At 44.7% G+C, this 22,562-nt stretch overlaps 1 protein-coding gene across 4 annotated transcripts in view; it reads left to right on the top strand.

Annotated features, from left to right (window-relative positions):
- The first annotated feature begins 1,052 nt into the window (after positions 1-1,052).
- Positions 1,053-22,562, top strand: part of NAB1 (NGFI-A binding protein 1) — a 56,656-nt gene continuing 35,146 nt past the window's right edge. The window contains exons 1-2 of one of the 4 annotated variants that reach the window (XM_072979759.2): positions 1,053-1,446; positions 12,794-13,627. In XM_072979759.2, the coding sequence (XP_072835860.1) occupies positions 12,809-13,627 (819 nt within the window). In that variant the 5' untranslated portion in view covers positions 1,053-1,446; positions 12,794-12,808. Of the gene's footprint in view, positions 1,447-2,096; positions 2,236-12,793; positions 13,628-22,562 lie in introns of those variants that run through there. The other 3 variants (XM_072979753.2, XM_072979767.2, XM_020802861.3) reach the window with 3 other exon arrangements.

Below are 22,562 nucleotides of genomic sequence, written 5' to 3'. Positions count from 1 at the left end.
TCCCCGGAACCCACCCCTTCTCCCCTGAACTTCTCTAGCACCGAATTTGGCAGCTCTTTGCTCGATTTGGTATATATAATTCTTGAAACTGTACCACTGCCAAGAATTTTAGGCTGGGAGGTTACAATTCCATGGGTATCACCAGCGTTAAAACCCCACTGAATGGAATTCAGTATACTGTAAATTCAAAGGGCTGGGTTGCCCGTTCACATAGCCCAGAGAAACGGCAAAAGCGGCGTTTTGGGCGAACGGCGCCCGGCGCCCTTCCCACCCTGGGAGCTGTTGCCCCAAGAAGCGACTTGCGAGGCGAGGCACGGCGGGCAAGGGCGCCTCCCAAGGCACAGCTCCTGTCCCCCCGCCATCAGCCAGGCTTACTCCCGAGGAGGCAGCGCTCGGAAGGGGGGGGGTCGCTCAGGCTCCTCAGCAAAGAGGAGGGGCTTGCTCGCTCCGACAAGAGGCCAGAGGCAGGAACGCCGGCCCGGAGAAGCGGCGGACCTCCTGGCGGGTCCCCCGACTCGAGGGGAGAGGAGTGGGGGGGGGGGTAAGGAACAGTCTAAAGCCAAGGAAGTGATAAAGACGGTGGGACCCGTCGGGGCGCCGGGCGGGCTTCCCCGGTGTGCCCGGGCATCTCCACCCCAGGGGGAGGCGCGCCCTCGGGGAGCTGGAGCGCTCGAGTGAGGGGTCCTCCCACCCCCCACCCCCGGCCGAGGGGCTCCGGCCGGGGCGCCTCCCTGCCCGCGGAGGAAAGACCGGGCGGCTTCGGGGAGCGGCGGTGGGGAAAGGAAAGGGCGGGACGGGACGGAGCGCGCCGCCTCCCTCTAGGCGAGCGCGGGCAGCCTTTTTTGCGCGCCTCTCCCCTTGCCGTCTGCGGCTGCCTCGGTTACTGCCGCTGCTGCTGCGGCGGCAGCGGCGGCTTCAGCCGGACCTCCCCTTGCCACGGCGCCCCCTCCTTCCCGCCGCCGCCCCCGCCCCTCGGGGCTGCATCACGCGGCCGCGCGGGGGAGGGCGGCGCCAGGGCTCGCGGGAGGGCGCGAGCGCGGAATCTCCCCATGTGACGGCGCGGGCGGGCGGGGGGGCGGTGGAGGTGTGTGGGCGGAGGGGAAGGGCGGGAGGCGGCGGCGGCAGCGGAGGAGGAGGAGGAAGACGAAGAAGAAGGAGCGGAGGCTGCAAGCACCATCCCCGCCGCCGCCGCCGCCGCTGCTCTTGTTCCCTCCTCCGTGCAGCCCGGCCACAGCCGCCGCTCCCCGCCGGGCAGAGAGGAGAGAGGAGCCGAGCCGCGCGGTGGGGGCGGAAGGCAGCTCGCCCACGGATGGGAAGGGAGCCGGGGCCCCGCCGGCGGCGGAGGGGACGCTGGCCGTCGTAACTTCTGGGCCGGCGCCGGCCAAGGACGGAAGGAGCCTCGCGCCCTGGGCAGCGGGAGCGCGAGCCGGCGGGTCCCGCCGAGAAGTAAGTGGAGGGTCTCCGGGGGCGGGGGGGGGGAGGGCGCGCGCGCGCGCAAAGGGCTCGGGTCCCCTCGAGCGCACACCGGGCTGGGCGCGCCTCTCTCTCGCTTGGCTCCCAGCGGCGGGGAGGGGAGGGGGGGGACACACGGGCCTTTCCTTCCCGGGATCGCGCTGCAAAAGTTCCGGATGGCTGGCGGAGCGGGGGCTCTCGGTAACACTTCGGCTTTCAGGGAGCCTGCTCTGAAGAAAGGCTGCCCTCGGGAGCGTTGGTGCGCGCTTCGGTCTTCGGGAAGGGAAAGGGGGTCGAGCGATGCCCTGAGCCCCGGGGCGGGGGCGGGGCGGCCCGCCTCCTGGCTGTGTTTTGAGGCGAAGGCGCCCCTCCCTAGTCAGTCGTGCCTCCCTCGCACCCCCTCCCCGCCAAGGAAGGCGCTGCTGCCTCCTCTCCTCTCCCCTCCCCACCGCCCTCGCCCGCCCGTGGTACACGTGTCCAGGAGGAGCCGGACAATCCCGTGCAGGTCTGTGCATGGGAAGAAAGCACCGTCGAATTCCCTGCGAGGTCCTGTCCTGGCCACATCGCGAGGGGCAAGACGGTCGCCGGAATGCCCCGAACCCGAGTCACACACCCCCTTGCCGAACCCTGCTCGGAACGACCCTCGACAACGGACAGCGGGGCCGCCCGGCCGAGTCCCTCCGAGCGGGTGCGAACTTGCCCGCCTGGGTCTCTTTTTTAACTCGAGGAGCCGCAGCCTCGTGTTTCTGAGAGTGCACGTCTGAAGTGGAAACACGAGGGCAGGTACGGTGGGGCAAGACCCGTCCGGCGGCGCGGAATACGTGTGTTGGAACGCGGGGGGGGGGTTGGGGCAGGGGATTCGTTTTCCCTCCAGAGGAGCGTTCCGACGTTCCACGAGGGATGGGAAGGGCAGGAGGGGGTGGGATTTAAAGGGAAGGGAGGAACGGCGGCTGGGGCTCCGTGTCGAGTGGCCCCGTCCTTCTCGGGGGCTGGGGAAGGGGGCCGGGAGTCGGTCCTAAGCGGCGCCCCAGCCATGCCTGCCCCGCCGGGTGTTCTCAGGGGCGGCGGCGGCGGTGCTGCTGCCGCCGTGCGCTCAGGCTGCCGGAGATTGCCGGAAGGCGAGGGCGGGTTCGTGTGTGTGTGTGTGTGTGTGTGTATGTGTGGGTGGCGTGTGGATGATTCCCAGAGAAATCCAGTGCAAAAAAGGGTGAGGCGTGGGAGGAAAGTCCTGAAACATCCGTGTATTGTATTCGCTGCAACTTTGGAGGGAGGGGGCCAGTGCAAGCCCAAGGCTGTCGCCTCCGTCCCTGCTCTGCAGCCCCTTACCCGACAGGTTTTGTAGTCGAAATATTGCTATTTTGATTATTGGAGAAGATTAACATGGCTATTCCCCCCCCCATTTTTAAAAAACAAGAACATTATATTCTGTGCCACTTTTAGGAATTTGTTATGAATCTACCCTAACCTAATTTAAATTGATCATAAAGAGTTTTGCTTCGTTTGGATATTGATTACTGAACCTACAAATGTCTGTTGGCTTTATCTGTGTTGGCAGTGCCCCATGCATTTTTGCACAGACACACCCTGATGGAAGACTGGAGCCAACTTATCTCTCTCATTAATATATATATATATTTCCCTCTCCCCAGGAACACATAGCCTTTCAAATTAAAGAAACTATGGGCACATTATAGGATTTTGAATGTGCAGATTATCCTATTTATTTCACAGTGCTTTGTGAGAGCAAGACAGACTTTTAATAGAGGGCTTGTGTTCATTACAACCTTTAAGCTCTAATATTTGTGGAGGCTGGTGAGAGACACATTCTCTTTGTAGCACAACTGATCATTCAGCAGGCCTGAAAAAATGTTGAGAAACGTTATTACCTATATTCCGGTACCAAAATAGAACATTTAAAAGTTGCTAGATTGTCATAACAGAATATGATGAATTAAAGATGGGACATATCTAGTAAGTCATCAGTAGATCTTAAATGTCACTTTGCCCCAGAATCGACTGCATAATTTGAACGAAGCCCATATCTGTCTGCTATGTACTTTGCTTGTCGGAAGGAAGAAAAAGTACAGGGCTAAATAGACAGCGATTTGGGGGCAAACTAAAAGTGTTTTTTAATGAGTGAATCAAATAGTGCTTTGTTTTAACCATGTCCCTACCTTTACAAGGGCTCAGTGAGTTTTAATGTTTCGTGCTTCAAAGGACCCATATTCACAATTTAGTTGGACCACCCTTTCTGTTGAAGGTAGCAAGGACTGATACCTGAGCGAACCAGGGTAGCATCAAGAATCCATCAGTAGGTTCAGATGTTTAAGTGCCTATCAAGTATAGTACTTAAAAGTATTTACAATTAATAAACCACGATCTGCATGCAGTTTTCTGTCCTGGAGAACCTTTTCAAAATTTTATTTTTTATTTATTTTTATTTATTTTATTTCTATCCCGCCTATCTAATCAATTGAGATTACTCTAGGCGGCTTACAACAGTGAAACAACAACAATATAGTTAAAAACAATTTTACAGAAGAAAAGTTGCAACAGGTTGGGACAGAGCTAGGGAGTAGAAGGAAAGGGGAATCAGGAACTGACAAAGGGGAAGGCCTGCCGATACATCAATGTTTTTAGCTGTTTTTTGAAAGTACCCAGTGAGGGAGCCTTGCGAATGTCAGGGGGAAGGTTATTCCAGAGGCGAGGAGCCACCGCCGAGAAGGCCCTATTTCTTGTCTTTTCTTTCCGGGCCTCCCTCGGCATTAGGCTCCTCAGCCTCACTTCCTGACTCACGCGAGTGACACGGGTAGAACTTGGTGGAAGCAGGCGTTCCGGCAAGTGACGAGGCCCTAAGCCGTTTAGGGCTTTATAAGTAAGTGTCAACACTTTGAAGTCGATGCGGAAACGGATGGGCAGCCAATGCAATGCGGCCAGAGTGGGCGAAATGTGTTGGTATTTTTTCACACCACTAAGAAGTCTGGCCGCCGCATTCTACACCACCTGTAGTTTCCGCAACAACCTCAAAGGCAGCCCCATGTAGAGCGCATTACAGTGGTCTACTCTTGAGATTACGAGCTCATGCACCAATGTAGTGAGCGCCCCCACCTCGAGATAGGGCCGCAGCTGGGCTATCCGCCTAAGATGGTAAAAGGCGGTTCGGACAACCGACGCCACCTGAGATTCCATGGTGAGCGCCGGGTCCAGATGGATCCCCAGGCTGCGGACCCCATCCTTGGCGGGGAGGGTCACCCCCCCAAAAGTGAGGGAGTTTCCCAAACCCCCGACTGTGGGGGCGCCCACCCTCAGTACCTCCGTCTTATCTGGGTTCAGCCTCAACCTGTTCTCCTGCATCCATTGCAGTACGGTCCCCAGGCAGCGCTGGAGGGACAGAATGGCATCTCCTGTGGTAGGTGGAAAGGAGGTGTACAGCTGAGTATCATCAGCATACTGATGACACCGAGCTCCACATCCCCTGATGACCCCACCCAGCGGCCTCATATAGATGTTAAACAGCATTGGGGAGATAATCGACCCCTGTGGAACACCACAGTTGAGGCTCCACGGGGCCGAGACCCTCTCCCCAAGCTGTACTCTCTGGGGGCGGTCCTCCAAGAAGGAACGGAGCCAGGCCAATGCCAGGCCACCAATTCCCAACTCAGAGAGCCTCCCCAGGAGGATACCGTGCTCAATGGTATCAAGATATCGAGGAGGACCAGCAGGGACACTTTTCCCCTGTCAGCCTCCCTCAATAGGTCATTGCACAGGGCGACCAATGCCGTTTCTGTACCATGGCGCGCAGTTTCTGAATGCAGTCTCTGAATGCAGTCTCTGAATGATGATCAGTGGAAAATGGAACAAATGCTTTAGCCATGCAAATCTTACTTTTGTTACTTTTGTTACTTTAAATATTTAACGTGGAGATCCCAATTTGCTCAGAATAGTTGGAAGGAACACTTTTGGGGGGGAGGGGGGAGAGAGATGCCCTTTGTTCCAGCGAAAGCATGATTTGTGCCCAGGTCATATAAGGTGGTGGGGTTTTTGTTTTGTTTTTTGCTCCTGGGCTAAATTGGCTTTCCTGCACTCCTCTCTCTTTTGGGATACAAGCTGGAAGCAATTACGGATACCTGAAATACAGTACAAGGAAGTCCCTGAAATCTTCACACACAGATACTCTACACTGAGAGCCTTCTGTCCCCTTAAATTATCTGGAGGTTTGCTTTTCTTGAGATCCTGCTGTTAGATCTTGCTTGCTTGCGTTGGTTCCACTTCGAACTCGATTTTCACTACGCTTGTGTGCAAAGTACTTAAGCGGTGGAAGGGAAGAGAACTTGGCCAAATGAAAATGGAAGTGGAGGATTAAGTGAGTCAACTGACAGCTGTGCAAACATGTAAAATGTAAAACAGTTTTCAGTTTCCTTCCCTCCTCCTCCCTCCATCTCCCACTTCTCCTACATTCATATTGCAGACAAACTGAAGGAAACATGAATGAAGTATGGTGAAAAAGAAACCCCAAAATCTGGAAATGTGTTGCAGCTAAAAGGCAGTTAGGGCTGGTTTTTCATTTCAGATCAGGCAGCTTAGGTGTGCAGGGTGTGTGCCTTTAAATGAGCCCCTTTTGGGTCCTTTCTGTTTTCTTTCTGCTCATCTTGCCTGGAGATTGATTGCAAAATGTTGATTGCTGAGCATTTCTCGCAGCATCTCTTTAGGCACGTAGATTTTGTTCCTAGTTGCTGTTGCCACCATGATGGCCTTGGAAATCAAGCGACTGATTAATGCATATTCATCCCACCCTTGCAGCCTACGCCAAGAGTTTTCCTTCTCTTCCTTCGCCCACATGAACAACATCATAGCAAAAACACCTCCTCCTTGTAACCTTTGCACAAAATCTTCAAGAGCCTTCTATCCCCTTGGTTGGCAGTTGGGTAGAAAAGGGGGGGGGGTTTAAAATATATGTTCATCTCGGTCTGTTGATTTGGAAGGAGTTCTTAGAGAGGTCTGTGACACAAACCTTTCATTTGACAATCAAACAATTTATGCCACTTAATATTTAAATAGCTCTCTTGGGCTATGATCTTATCCCTCTTTACAGCGTGACTGACCTCTAAGTAGAAATAAATACAAGTATATAAACAATTGCATTACTACAGATTTGAAATACCATATATATGCTGTTGTTGTATCATTAGAGTTAGAACATTGCTTTAGTAATGCCTACATAATTATCTGTAGTTGTGGAGCATGGAAATTTTGCTAGTGCTCTGGGAATACAAGGAACAATTTTGCAACATGCCTCCCAATCCTCTTTAGAAAAATATTTTGCATTTTTTATTTATTTTATTTTTTTAATATAAGGGATTTATACCCTGTTCAGGTTGGTGCCTCCCAGACCAGCTGACATAAAACTCAGAATAAATGCAGTAAAAGTAACAGTCATAAATACAAATAGACATAAACTAGATGCACCACAAATATATACTGGCAGGAAAAGTGGTATATATAAACTGGATCTAAAAAGATTATTGCCACCATGATGGCCTACACCCTGAGAATGGAAAACGTTTCAAAAAGTGTTCTGTTTAATTCCCGAAAGGTTTTATAGCTTTAGAATTAAGGCTGTGCAGTCTCAAATTCATTGAAAATATCAAAGTGAGTAGTAAAAATTGTGCACTAGCTTCTGTAACATTGTGGCAGCTCCTCATAATGCGTTTGATGGAGAGAGAGAGAGAGAGAGAGTAAACTGAAGGACAAAATCAAAGCGTTTTGCTAAAACCTTGGATGCCACTTGATTTAGGTGAAATTAAATGTCATTTGGGCTGCTTCTTTACATTTTTGCAGGGGCTTGCTATACTTCCATAGTATTCTACTGGATGGCCCAGCTGTTATTTTCTCTTGCATCCTCTTTGCACGTTTTCTTGGCTATGTCGTCTTTATCTTCACCTCCCCATCATCTCCTCCAGCTTTAATATACAGTAAGTGGAAGAACAGTGATTGACTTTGGAGAGGGTGCATGGGGCAGGGAAGGAATGGGGTGGTGTGAAATAGTGGAAAGCAAAGCTCCAGATGGTTGTTGTGGGTTTTTCGGGCTTCTTGGCCGTGTTCTAAAGGTGATTTTTCCTAACGTTTTGCCAGTCTCTGTGGCCGGCATCTTCAGAGGGCAGCAAACTGTGCTGTCCTCTGTGCAGAGCACAGTTTGCTGTCCTCTGAAGATGCCGGCCACAGAGACTGGCGAAACATTAGGAAAAACCACCTTCAGAACACGGCCAAGAAGCCCGAAAAACCCACAACAACCATTAGATCCCGGCCGTGAAAGCCTTCGTGAATACAAAGCTCCATATTTGGCCTGGAACATGCTGGAATACTAGCATATCAACTGTCTCTCCATCAGATGGACGTCATAATGGTTGCAGTTGGACAATCTTCCAAATAAGCTTTCTTGAAATTGCAGACTTAAGAGTTTAACTGGCTTCCCGCTGGAGTTGATAGCTAGAAAGCTGAGAGATAAGTGTCATCTACCCTCTTCAGTACAACTCTCAGTTGGGGTGAAAGGAGTCTTCGTCGTCATCATCATCATCTTAGAACTGCATGTCTAGAAGGGACTGTAGAGATGTATTGTTTCAGGAATTTTTGAAACATCTGGGTGTCGGGAGGAAAACATGTACTTTTATTCCAGAAGAGAAAAACTAGAAACTTTGGGGGAAATTGAAATGCTTGGGATCTTTTCTTATCAAATACAAACTTATTTCACATCCTAAGTACCATGAATTAGATTATCTATGGCTTGGTTAGCATGTAGATTTGTAAGGTTTAGCTCAGTCACAACGTGGTACAACTTTTGTTATTTCTTTATCTATTCTGAGGCTGCCTTTAAACCTTCAAGGAAGAGTGTCGCTCACTCTCTGCTTTAATTTGAGTGGAAGAGCCATGATTGATGGTTTTCCACTCATCTGAAAGGTTTGCAGGCTGAAAAATATATATAGTGGTGCCTCGTTTAACGACGAATCCGCATAGTGATGCGTTTTTTGCGATTACTAATGCGATCGAATTGCAATGTTTTAGATAGGGAAAACATTGGAATGCGATGATCGGTAAGCATTTCGCTTACCGATCTTCGCATTGCAATGTTCTACAAACAGCTGATCGGCGGTTCCAAAATGGCCACCGGGTCAACAAAATGGCCACCCACAGCATTTTCGCACCCTGCCTTTGCTTACCGGGTGGCGAAAATGGCAGTCGGATGGAGGATTCCCCGTATAGCGGTGAGTTTTTCCCCAATAGGTACGCATTAAACGGAGTTTAACGCATTCCTATGGGTCCCCCCCCCCCGCATAGCAACGAATCCGGATAGCGACGTTAATCCTGGAATGGATTAACGTCGCTCTGTGGGGCACCACTGTACTCTACTTTTGAACAGGCAAAATTATTAGTCTACTGTTAATATACTCATTACTGTACTAGAGAGAGAGAAAACGTTGCCGTCTACGCTGTCTGAGTATATGTGATTTTGGTCTCAGGAAAAAGGAAAAAAACAAACATTGATTTTTAGAGTTCTGTAGTAAACTTTTGCAATACACTAATTTCAGAGCAAACAAGACAAAGGCCAGAATCAAGTTTTGTCTTTCCAGTGCATTTGAGGTACTCATACTGGCTTGAGGATTGGGAAGCCTATTTGCATGTTTTGTGACATCACAGCAGCCCCGCACCAAAAGGAACTCTTTGTGTTACTGGTATTGCTGCCAGAGAATCCTGTTGTGTTTTGATGTCACGAGAATGTTTGGGAAATACTCAAGTCCTTTCAAAATAATACTATATAAATAAAGGGAGTATCTTTTACTGTTTTTCCAAATGGTCACCCCCCCCCCCCCCCCCCAGTAATCCGCAGGGGGAAATGGTACAGAAACCTGATCTGTTGTTATTCCCTGCACTCCCTCTGCCTTCGCATCTCTAGTCTTGGAGTTTCTCTTTCCTTTGTGTATTGGAAATCCCTGCTGCTCTGAGACAGACACTGATGATTTGGTCCCCATTATGGTTTCAATCCTAGCACGGCCCCTCATGATGTATCCACAGAGTCTCTATTCCAAATGCCATTGCTGGCTGCAAAGCCTTTTTGTCAGGTACAGCTGGTGAATCACAGAGGCAGCATCAAACGATGAAATAAATGGTTGCTTAACCTTGCTTTTACGAAGCAAGATTGGCTTTTAGAAACCATCAGGAGAGAGCATTAGAGGAGCTCTTGTTTATTATTTTGTTTAAAATTGAGTTGGAGCAAAGCCCTTTGGTGTTCGGGAAGGATCCAAGTTTAGAAAGGAGAAGATTTGTAAACTTTGTTCAGCCCAAACAGAAAATCTATAGGATGGATTATTTGGTTCATGAATTGACTTGGGCCACAATGTAATTGGGTTTGAACTGGAGTCTTTTAGGTCCATTGAACCCATTGGGGCTTATATCTGGGTAGGTGTTGGTTGGTTTGTGCTGTGGAGCCCTTCTGATTTCAGCAGAATGAAACACACTGAATTTTTTCTTGTTCCAATAGTTAAGGGACTTCCCTTACTGTACTGTAATAGTTAAGCTGTTTACAAAAACAGGATGATTAATACATAAAGGAAAGATGGGTTGAAAGAGTTCTGAGCTTCTGGTGAGTGATTGTGCCTCTATTATAAAACAGTGTTGTTGGTCCCTTGATATAAAATTAGAGATATCACCAAACCACAAGTTCCACAGAATGTAGTCTGTTGACCAAATATATAAATGTGTGTAGGTTTTACATTGACACAGTTAACATCAGTTATCAACTTGAAGATCAGCTTAATTTAACTTGTTAACTTATTTATTATCATATCTTAGCTGTGTGGCTTTTTAGCTCAACTGGCATTTCAGTCCTTTTATATATACATTTAGTGAAGTGTTGCTTAAATAGCTTGCATGTAAATCCTTGTCTTTAACATTTTCAGTTTCCATCCTATACTTCTTTTCTCTCCCATAATTTTAAAAAACAGAAGTCCATTAGCTCTTGTATGTGTAGAAAAGAACTGACCCCTATCCTTTCTTTTTGGCCGTTCTAAATTGTTCAGCAATTAATAATAAGCCATTAGTGTTCAACATATTTAAGTAAGATGATTCAGGAGAGGGGCACACGATGCTTACCGACTCTGTGTGCTGTGACATTTGGAAAGAACTTTCTGTGTGTATCAGTCATGTGGACCCTAATAATAAACTATTTGTAAAAGCACTTTTCAGGTGCTCAGTGTGGAGGATGTGTGCCCTTCACGCTACTCTCAACCTCCCTATTTTGAATAGGAAGGCCTTAAGGAGAAGCTATAACCATGGTTTCAGTCCTCCCCAGCGGAAAACATATACAGTCAAGTTCCCAATTGCATAACCCCATCTTCTCTTTCTACACATTGCCTTTCCTAATGCTTGAACAGAGTTAAAGCAATCCTCTCCAATGTTTGGTCAAAACGGTGACAAAGGGCTTCATCTACTATCTGCAAGGCCACTTGGAGATATTCTGGAGGCTGTGAGGGGCTGCTCCCTCCCCCCCCCCCCGTGAAATGGTTGTGCTGTGCCCTGGCCTTCGCTGAAGACCTCCCTAGAGCTCTCTTCTCCCTCACCTGCTGTCCAAAGCAGTGGTTCCCAACTTTGGGTCCCCAGATATTCTTGGACTACAACTCCCAGAAAGCCTGGCTAGCACAGCTAGTGATGAAGGCTTCTGAGAGTTTTAGTCCAAGAATCACTGGGGACCTATGGTTGAGAACCACTGGTCTAAAGCAAGAGCTCATCAGTTTAATCCAAGTTCTGACAAAGGTGCTGGAATTTTGGGATGGAATTCCTTCTACTCAATGTTGCCAAATACAACACAACATTACAACGCAACCCTTCTCCCTTCGTCCCCCTCTGTTATCCCTCTGCCTCCAGGACCAGCACAGTGTACCACTGTCACCAGGCAGCCATGTTTCTTGATAGGATGTAAGTTGCCTGACTTCCCATTTTGGTGGCCCCAGATCACTGCTCGGGCAAGCCAGGGAGCCCTGGTTTGGAGAAGGAGAAATGGTTGCAAGAAGGAAAATTGAATAAGAGTGAATCGGAGGCAGAGCACCACATGGGAAGCACGGATGGCCCCCAGTCTCAACATCCCCTGTGGAATTTCCCATAAGTCACAACTGAACCACTGAAAACATCTTTGATATTAGCAGAAGCTGATGGGGGGCGCGAATCAGTATTCTCTTTTAACATTTCAGTGCTCTTCTCTTTTTTTTAACTTGAGCATGAACTCCCTTGACATGTTTATTCTATCATTTTTTTTGTTCCATGATTTTTTCACCTGGTTTCATATCTTTGGAGGAAACAATATTTACAAAAGACGATGAGTGGAAGAGAAATCACAGTTCATACCATTCAATGTGTGAAGGTGGAAGGGCAGAAAAAGGAGCCGTATAATACAGTAGACCTCCAGTCAGAGCATTTGAATGAGGCAGTTGAGAGGTTGTATGCAAGCATAAAAGAGGTGGTATTTGTAGATCCATGGCAGTTTTTCCCTCCCCTTTCCTTCCCGCTTTATACCAGTCTTATAAATGTTCAGTTACTTTCACCATCTACTCTCCTTAAGCATTAAGTGGCCATAGCTCCTTAAGGATTAGGGGAGTTGAAGCCTACTCCCGTGGATTTGGTGGGGAATGGATTTGGGAAGGATGCTTAAGATTGCTCCTGAACTACTAGTGATGGATGAATCAGACTAGAATATTCAATCGAAGGCAAGGGGAAAGCCATTCTTGACACTTCTACATGTTGATTGTACTTTCCCCTCACCATCTAATGTAGGGCAGGAGGGTGTTGACAACCTGTTTGTGTCAGAACAAACTTTCCTTGTGAGAACTTGATGGCAGCTGTAAGGAGGAAAACATGTTTGGATCCCAACCAAGAATGCAGTCCTTTTCCAGGAAGGATGTCCCTCCCCCACTTTCCACTCACAATACTGTGCTACAATTGTTGTGATTGAGTACTAGTTCTAAAACATTCTTAGGAGGCGACCTTATCTTTGGTGGTGGTGGTTTTTTCCAGAACTACACTGTGATGTAGGGCTATTATATATTCTGCCTCACAGATGGGGGAGCTAAGATAGTGACTATGCTCAAGGCCACCTAGTGAGTTGATAGCTAAGCAAGGCCTAATCTGATGTTCAGTCTTGGATTCTTATTTGTGTTTTCTATCACACAAGTTCTCGTAACCACTGCCTCCGCTTATTGTCAGAACACAAACTTATTTTGGAAAGAGCAATGGGTGTTGGAAAACCCATCTGGAAATGGGGATTTATTTTGTTACTCTTCTTGCTTTATTTTGGCAGGACGTTCCGCCCACCATGGCCACAGCGTTACCCAGAACCCTTGGAGAGCTGCAGCTTTATCGGATCCTGCAGAAAGCCAATCTCTTGTTCTACTTCGATGCCTTCATTCAGCAGGGAGGGGATGATGTCCAGCAGTTGTGCGAAGCAGGGGAAGAGGAGTTTCTTGAGATCATGGCCCTCGTAGGCATGGCGAGCAAACCTCTTCACGTCCGAAGACTGCAGAAAGCTTTGAGGGACTGGGTCACAAATCCAAGCCTTTTTAACCAGCCTCTGACTTCCTTACCGGTTAGTAGCATTCCAATATATAAGTTACCGGAAGGTTCTCCAGCTTGGTTGGGAATTTCATGCAATAGTTATGAAAGGAACAGTAATGCCCGGGAGCCTCACTTGAAGATTCCAAAATGTGCTGCCACGACCTGCGTCCAGAGTGTGGGAGCCAGCAAGTCTGAGGGGATGGGAAACTTACCGCTGCAGAGCGGCAGTGACCAGAGACTGTGGCAAGGACACCACACGACAGAGAGTGAACACAGCCTTTCCCCAGCTGACGTTGGCTCTCCAGCCTCACCAAAGGAAAACGCGGAAACGTTGGATGCAGCGGCGGCTTTGTCGGTAACTGAGTGTGTTGAGCGCTTGGTTCCCACTCTTCCCAAAAGTGACTTGAATGAGGTGAAAGAACTGCTGAAAGTCAATAAAAAACTGGCCAAGATGGTTGGTCACATCTTTGAGATGAATGATGATGACCCTCACAAAGAGGAGGAGATTAGGAAGTACAGTGCGATCTATGGCAGATTTGACTCCAAAAGAAAAGATGGCAAACATCTCACCCTCCATGAGGTAAAACGATCAGGGTAAAAATAGGTTTTCTCTGCTCTTTTTCCAATCTCCTTCTGAGAGGTTCCATCTTGCCCTTACCTGAGATTGCAGTTTTGTAGGGGATAAAAACCAGTATAAAAACCAGGATAATAAACATTTCTTGAAACCAGGTAGGCCTTTTGACAGATTATTTGTCAACTGTGCATTTTTAGAAGATTTGTGCGTCTCCTCAGAGAACATGTTACTAATAACATGACACTGGAAACTCATTGTTGTGATGTCTCAGCACCTAGCGTCTAACCAAACTTGGCTCTCTACTTTTAAAATTCCTTTTCTGGATCTATCCTTATCTTTCCGTTTTTTTGTTGTTGTTTTTTTGCAGTTGATAAATACCTTATTTAGATCACTGACACCTTATGTTTTGTTATTGCCAGTAAAGCATTGGAGCTTGATTGGTTAAAGATCAGCTGCTTCACCTCAGCTTTACAAGCAAGTAGCCAATTGTTGTTAGTAAACAGTAACCCAAAAGAAAATACAGTAGTTCTTCGTCAGTTTCCAGACATAGAACTGTTGCATCACCAAAGTTGGGGCCAACCATTCAGGATCTCTGAGTATAATGCTCATCCTGTAAATTAATATTACTGAAAGCAGTCATTTTTCTTCTTAATATAAGTGTGTATTTCTGTGTCTTTCTCTGTAGTTTCTGAGTACTAGCTGTGGACTATAGCGGCCATAGTGTTTTAGTCCTGTTGGAGAACAATCTGGCAGTTGAATATGTACATGATTGTAAAGTTATACAAGCAAATGCTGCACTAGCTTATTTTCACCTGACAGTTGTTACAAAATGTTGTTTTCTTTTGCAACTTAGGGAATATTAGATAAAGATTTCCTTCTGGGGAATTGAAAGAGAGTGTATAGAAGAACTGTGATAGTGGTTGCCTGAACTAGAGTTAAGTGTGCCTAATCTGGGAGAAGTCCATTGCATTTGAGCATAATTAGATGTGTACTGGGTGGCTGTCAAGGCTGTGAATTGACACATTATGCTCTTTCATTGGGATGAAAAGCTTCCCAAACCATTATCAAATGCTGCTTGAAAATCAAATTTTCAGAAGACTTTATGCCACATAACTTTTCATACAAACTTGCCACACAAATACTGTATGTGCTATACTGGGAAAAATTTTGAATGGCAGTGATTCTTGATTTGCTTCTGGTTTACTTTGAGTGACTGTCTAGTTGGCTGGATAGCTCAGTGGCATAGGTGTCTGGCTGCTGAGTCAGAGGTTGAGTGTTCAGTTCCCCCACACTCCATGCCTTCTGCAAAGTAGAACCAGCCTGTGTGGCTGTGGGCCAGCTACTAGGGTGCCCCTCTCCCCAACAAAGGGAATTGCCATAAGACAGAATTTACTTGACAGCACACATTATTTATTAAACGAATGTCTAAGGATCAGCATGGTCATACAAACTTTTGTTAGGTTCTGTGAAAAATGCTCCATGGTCCAGGACAGTAATCAGGGGATGTAGCATGTTAACATCTGGAATTGGCAAGGTGCAACATTTCAGGGTCCTGCTGTCCTAAGGATATTTGATAAATAAAAGGCTTGAGTTTTCAAATATTGTAGTTCTAATTCATCAGATGTTGAAATTGACAAAAGCTGTTTTGTTTAAAAGGAATTGCCTGAGTAGAATTTCCGTGCTATAATATATAACTGTATTAAATGCTGGTGAAAGAAATTGAGTGGAATCTAGTGTCTTGAAATCTTAGCTCAATGATGTTTCCGTGTCTTGTTACCTGTTGTTGTTGTTTAGTTGTTTAGTCATGTCCGACTCTTCGTGACCCCATGGACCAGAGCACGCCAGGCTTTCTTGTCTTCCACTGCCTCCTAGAGTTGGGTCACATTCATTTTGGTAGCTTTGATGACACTGTCCAACCATATCCTCTGTCGTTCAACTGGAATGGCATCACCTCCACTGGCCTTGTTGTTTGCCATGCTTTCTAAGGCTCACTTGACTTCACTCTCCAGGATGTCTGGCTCAAGGTCAGCAACCACACTATCTGGGTTATCAGGGACATCCAGATCTTTCTGGTATAATTCCTCTGTGTATTCTTGCCACCTCTTCTTGGTTTTCTGCTTCTGCGAGGTCCTTACCATTTTTGTCCTTTATCATGTCCATCTTTGCACAAAATGTTCCTTTAATATCTCCAATTTTCTTGAACAAATCACTGGTTTTTCCCTTTCTATTATTTTCTTCTATTTCTTTGCACTGTTTGTTTAAGAAGACCCTCTTGTCTCTCCTTGCTATTCTTTGGAAGTCTGCATTCAATTTTCTGTACCTTTCCCTATCTCCCTTGCATTTTGTTTCCCTTCTCTCTGTTATTTGTAAGGCCTCGTTGGACAGCCACTTTGCTTTCTTGCATTTCCTTTTCTTGTTACATTCTTCCACCTAAATTAATTTGTTCAGGGCATCCACTTTGACGTTCTTGATGGAATGCTCAGAAACTTTGCTTACAAGTTTCTTACTGCTCCATTTATTTTCAGTAGTCTATTTGGAGTGCCAGAAAGCCCTGAAATGTTTGTGGAATTGCCTGGGTAGGAATCTGGCTGGAATGGTGTTGTGTCGCTTTCATTGTTGGGATATGAAACAGTGTTCTTGATGAGAAGCAAATGACGCAAGTATGTCTTCAGCTTGTTGCTGGGTTTATACGTGCCCAGATGTTGGTTTTCTATAGTCAGTTGATTACTAATGAGTTATTGTTTAAAGCTGATTGGCTGCCTAAAAGCTACAGCAGGTTTCCACCACAGTTTTCAGGAGGGCATCATCATATAATGAGGGGCTATAGATCAAGTATGCTTTGCTGTAGTAAAATGATAGTCCAGTATCAATATTCTTGTTGTGTTCCTACAATCTGTGCTAATTTGGGAGGTCATGATGCTCAAGCCTTATTTCTGCTTGTTACGTGTATTGGCTGTTTCCTCTTAGAACCAAAATATGGTTCCTTTTCCACTTCCATTTTATGTATGTAATATAACAGCCACCCATTTACTCCCGAGTGCACAGTAATACCCTTAAAGTACTCCGAAATTGTCTTACCTGCTTCAGACAAAGCTCTGACTTTCAACAGTTACAGTTGGAATATTCAGTTGTTACCTTCTCAGATACACTTGGAGTGTGACAGTTCAGGGAGACTTGGCTTGAAGTTTCGGATGGCAGTTATATTACTTTTGCTGTTCATAAAGAATGCTTAATTATTTGGAGCACCAGTCCACACCACACCTCAAATTGCTACAGCTCTCATTGGGAGGACGGGTCACTCATTTTCCTCTGCTGTTAACACCTCCCTCTTCCCCCACCTTTTGGTACAACAGCAACAGTAGGAACATATCCACAAGCAAGTGGCTTTTGTCTCTCTTCCAAACAGTTTTTAAAATTGGGGTTAACAATTTTAGTACTATGGCGTATAAGTACTGCAGTTTCTCAAGGAGTTATATCTATTCCGTGTTATGACACTTGCATTTCTTTTTTTAAAAATAGACGTTGTACCCTTACTGTCACCCTAGCATACATCTGCCACCACCCTTTTGGACAGTTGAAGTGATCATACATGCCAGAAACATAAAATAGGTGTTCCAGAATTAATTGCTAAAACCAACAACAACAAAACAACAACCCCCAAACCCACTAGCCTTTGTAAATGTCCATTAAAAACTGGGTTTGCTCTCAGCTATGCACCGTGTGGTTGATAGAAGTCAAATTTAACACAATGGAACACGAAACAGCAACAAAGGACAGTGGGACTAAACCCTATCACAGACCCAGATGCCAACTCTGCCCACACATCTATTCTGGCAACACAATTACGAGACCTAACAATGCCACACACAATATCAAAGGCACCTTCACTTGCTCCTCAGCTAATGTGATCTATGCCATATTTTGCCAACATTGTCCCTCTGAACTCTACATAAGACAAACGGCAGTCTCTACAGAAATGGGTCGGCAGTCTCTACAGAAATGGGTCAACAGTCACAAATGAGAAACCAAAAACCACAATACACAGAAACCTGTCTTAAAAATTTTGATCTACCGGGTCACTCCGTGGAAGATTTGAAAGTCACTATTTTAGAATAGAATAATTACAGTACAGAGAGAAACAGCTGAGATAAAATGTATACGCATGATGGAGACCCATATAAATTGATTGACTATAAGCCTAGGTTTCTTAAGTCATCCCCGAATGTAATACATCTACTGCCACTGTTATTTTCTTCATAACTACCAAGCCCATCTCTTACCACAAAGCTCAAAGGCAAAAACTGTCAATATTCCCTACATGAACACATGTGATTCTTCTTTCACTTTTATGTGTACCTTTATATATCCCCCCCCCACACACACACACACTGAATACCCAGCCTTCAACCTGTTCACACTGCTTTTCTCTCTCCTCTCTCATCCTGTCTCCCTGGAGAAAGGGTTACAACAGAGCCACGAATTCCTGTGTGTTACATGAACCTCATACTTCAGACTCCTATAGTCAATGAATATTTAGAATTTTCAATTTGTGAAACTGATTTTGTTCTGTTTGCATATGTCTGATGAAGTGGACAAAAGCTCATACAGTATTAAAATATAATAGCTAGTCTTTAACGTGCCACATGTTTTTATCTTTTTTTTATTGCCTGTATTTTCTTTCTTTGGATTTAGTCTGACAAATTTAACCATGACAACTGCAGGACAAACCGCAGAGTACGTTGTGGTGTAGTCACACTTTTCACTTAGAGAGCTTCTTTCATCTTTTGTTATAGTCTTCTGCACATGGAAAGCAGTGCATATGGATATGAAGAGTTTACATGTGAGCCGTATCCTCTTCTCTGCAAAGTGTTGCTTTCCACAAGCAGAGAACAATGACAAAAGAGGAAGCGCTGACTACTCCCTCTAGGAAGAATGAGGATTATCTGTGGAAGTATTTCTCTGTCTGAATACTCCTCCTCTTGGAATAGTGTGTCTAGCACAAGTAATGGGCCCTTATCCTATTCAGTACAGAGCTTCTTTGAAAGGTATTTTTTCCTATATCAAATTGCAAATGATCATATTTCCTAGAAATAGGCTGAATTTTACCAACAGTACTTTAAGTGCCTCTGGATTTGATTGTCTGCAGCTAGTCTTAACATTTTAAGCATGCTCCTGGGTTGCATACTACTGGTAAATTGATTGTATTTGTAGAATGTTATAAAATAACCCCCCAGGAGCAATTAGGACTGTTTTCAGTCCTTAGGATTCGGAATGAGCGCTGTATACAAGCTGTTTAGAGTGTGATGACCAAGTGCCCCCACCTTTCACTTTTTGTACTTATAATATGGATTTTAACCCAGAGGATCAGAACTTGCAAAAAGGCGGGAAAGAGCTTCTGCTTAGTTGAATAGGACCCCACATCGCTTCTTGGCCTTTTGGCTAAGATCAAGTGTAGCTGCATAGGACCCGACAAATAAGTAAACATAGGCTAGAATTTTATTAATCCATTTCTGCATGTTTTAAGATTGTTAAAATGAATGAATACATGCATGAATAATGGAGCCAAAAAGCTGGCCGATACAGATGGTAGAATTTGAGCTCTGTTTTCTATTATATTTAAATGATTTAAGCAGGTTTGGGGACAAATCTGGATCAGTGAATATCAGTTTGTAATATAAAAATAAGAGTTTTCTAAGAGTAGCACAGCAGAATATATCATAATGTAATATAACAAAATTAAAAATATATGTAATGAATAAGCTAAGGTTATATGTACATATATGTACAGATGAGATTCACCTGGCGCCGACGCTGATGACATTTTGGCGCCACGTCAAAACCTTCCTGTTGCAAATGGCTTTTAACTGAAATAATATCAGCTGTAGGTCTGACGGCAATTTTTAGAATATATATTTTAATTGCATTTTAATTATCTTGCCCTTTTATTTTGCCTTTTTATTGTATTTTAAATGCTGTAAGCCGCCCAGAGACCTTCGGGTAGTGTGGGCAGCATATAAGTTAAATAAATAAATAATAAATAAATTAGTTGTAAGATATTGATCTTAGAGTTGTTTTTTGTTTGTTTGTTTGTTTTTTAGGGAACTTGCTCAATTATTTATAGGTTTTCTGCAGGATGCTAGATCATGCTGCAACATGTTTCTGGTTTTATGTCAAAATATGCAAGAAATAGGACCTATTTCTCTCCCATTCAAATTTGTGTCCAGTGTAAACCTTTTGTTCTTCAGTTTAGCTTAGTTCACATCACATAGTTTTATGGAACTAATATGAATTTAGTGATGCATTTGAAGACTTTCAGTATATGTTTTAGAGTACTTTGATTTGGGAGAATGAAAGTTCTCCCAAGAATGCCACATTGCAATATAATAGAATTGCAGTATAATCCTACATTTGTTTGGTTAGAATTCCCACTGCTTTCATTGGGGCTTACTCCCAGGTGAGTGTTTTATAGGATTGCAGCCTGAATTAGTTGTCTGAGGGGTAAACTATGGCCAGAGTGTTTAACTGGTATGGAAATGAATTTGTGATTGGTAGACACTAGGATCCCCACACAAGGTAATAATGGCTTTCAGGCTTTCTGTATTGCTTCCAACACAAATGCCTTTCCTGCATAAAATAGGATTAATGTACACTGGGTTAATTCCTGTGTGCTCCAAATCATGAATGTGCTTTCCTGGCTTGATTAATGAACATATAAATACTGTTGAGCCGACAGCCTAAATGTCTGCTCGCTTGACTGCTGGTTAAAAAAAATATGATCCATTCTAAATGTAGTGATTTTTTTAAAAAAAGTGCTGCTGAAGGAATTGGCTGCCATAGACCCTGTCATTTACTATAGACATGTATGTTCAGAAATGAATGTGACACTTACATACAAAACGTCTTCTATTTTAAATTAATCATCTATTAAATATTTAACTGCAAAAGTATAACACTGATTTTGAGAGAATGAGATTGAGAGACAATTGGAGAGGGTTGGTTTGTTTTGCTACCTGCTTTGATTAATACTGTACTTTGTAAGAGACTCTTAATAATTTAAAGCTGCTTTTGAAGAACCACCCATTTTAATATCTTTCAGCTTGTTTAAGAAGCAATTAAAAACTAAACAACACCCCCCCCCCCCCATTTAAGAGGTAGCAGATTCATTCTGGTACAGACTTTTGTGAATTATGGTCTACTTTTTCAAACACAATAGTGTTCACATTGAAATAACTTTTTTAGTTTGAAAGATTGTACAAGGTATTTTTCTTTGGTTTTCTTTTGTTGTGCAAGCGGTTTAAAGTGGAAAAATCAATCCGTTCTCTTATGGCAAGCTACTTAAGAAGATAATTAAGTGGAAGAATACGTATCCGTCTTCTCTTACTGAGCTGCTACATAGAAAACCTCCTTGGCATTTACAGTAGCATCTAATGAACAAAACAGATCATGGTTCTTGTGTTTATCTTTATGACAACCATAGCTGCTTCTTTAATACTGGAGTGGCATTTGGTGTCGGAATTTGGTCGGTTGACAGTTGGAAGAGAGAGAGAGAGTAGAAGGAATTAGGTGGGTGTCAGTAGGCTCAGGAGATTTAACAGTTCATCTCTGGCTTTGTTTCCTGTGAATCTGTTTCCATTGTTTCTCAAATAAACAATCTGTTATTAACCCTTCTTAGGGAAACCCACGCTTGAAAGGTTTGAAAACAAGGGTGGGCAATGCCTTCATTAGATCACTAAAATCCTACAAGCAGAAGCTATCTTTCAATTCCTATAGAAATCTTCATTAGGCTGGGTGTTAACAGAGCTGGGAGTAGTGCATGGTTGTGCTTCTTGTAATGTCAATTGTGTACAGGGACTATATGGCTTCTTTACACCTGAATAAATCAGGGGAGCATTGCCATGCAAGCATGTATGCTTAATATTGTCCAAGCAAGACTGTGAACTGAGGAAAGTGTGTTTCTCCAAACATTTGGTGGTACTCTTCATGGATGTTTAATGAGAATGTCTCCTACATTTTACAAGAGGTCCCCTCTCCCACCCGACATGCATTTTCAGCATTCTAAAATAGTTATTCCCACCCTGTTTCAAGTAATGCTTCTTGACTGAGTGCTCGTGTAACCTGTCTGAAGAGGAAAACACAAAACAGGTGACTGTGCTTTCTCCTGCATGGATACTGTATATGTATAGGACTGTGCTTTCTTTGGGGAGAAGAAGAAGAGTTAACCTGCTGATCTGTACTCCTTAAATGTATTTCCTTCTCCTGCCTATCTGAAAATCCTTAAGTGAAGATGCAGGGCAATCCAATTCTATGTTTCACAGAGGCTTATTTAGAAGTGAGGCGTGCATACCACCTCTTTATTGCCAGATAATAAAAGATACTCTGGTGCTGTAATGTGGAACTTGTTTTCTGCTTGGTTTTCTGCAGATAGATAGATAGGTAGGTAGGTAGGTAGGTAGGTAGGTAGGTAGGTAGGTAGGTAGGTAGGTAGGTAGGTAGGTAGGTAGGTAGGTAGATAGGTAGATAGGTAGATAGGTAGATAGATAGATGCATGCATGCATACATACATACATACATACATACATACATACATACATACATACATACATACATACATACATACATACATACATACATACATACATACATACATCGAGTACATCGAGCAGACAGATCTGTTGAATCTGGGAAGAGCAGAGGTGGAGGGGTTTGTGTTTACACAAACGATAATTGGAGCACAGATGTTAAAATACTGGACATTCACTGTTCTCCTGATTTGGAGTATTTGGCAGTGAAATGCCGCCCCTTTTACCTGCCTCGTGAGTTTAATGTTATTATAATAACAGCAGTATATATACCTCCTGATGCTAACACAACCACAGCTTTGAGTTGTTTGTTAACTGCTATCAGCAAACAGCAGCAGGCCTACCCAGATGGAGTGCTGGTG

Source organism: Pogona vitticeps, chromosome 1 (genome assembly GCF_051106095.1).
Source record: "Pogona vitticeps strain Pit_001003342236 chromosome 1, PviZW2.1, whole genome shotgun sequence".
Taxonomy (NCBI): Eukaryota; Metazoa; Chordata; class Lepidosauria; order Squamata; family Agamidae; genus Pogona; species Pogona vitticeps.
Note: the sequence above shows the minus strand (reverse complement) of the source record. Positions and strands in the feature narration are given on the sequence as shown.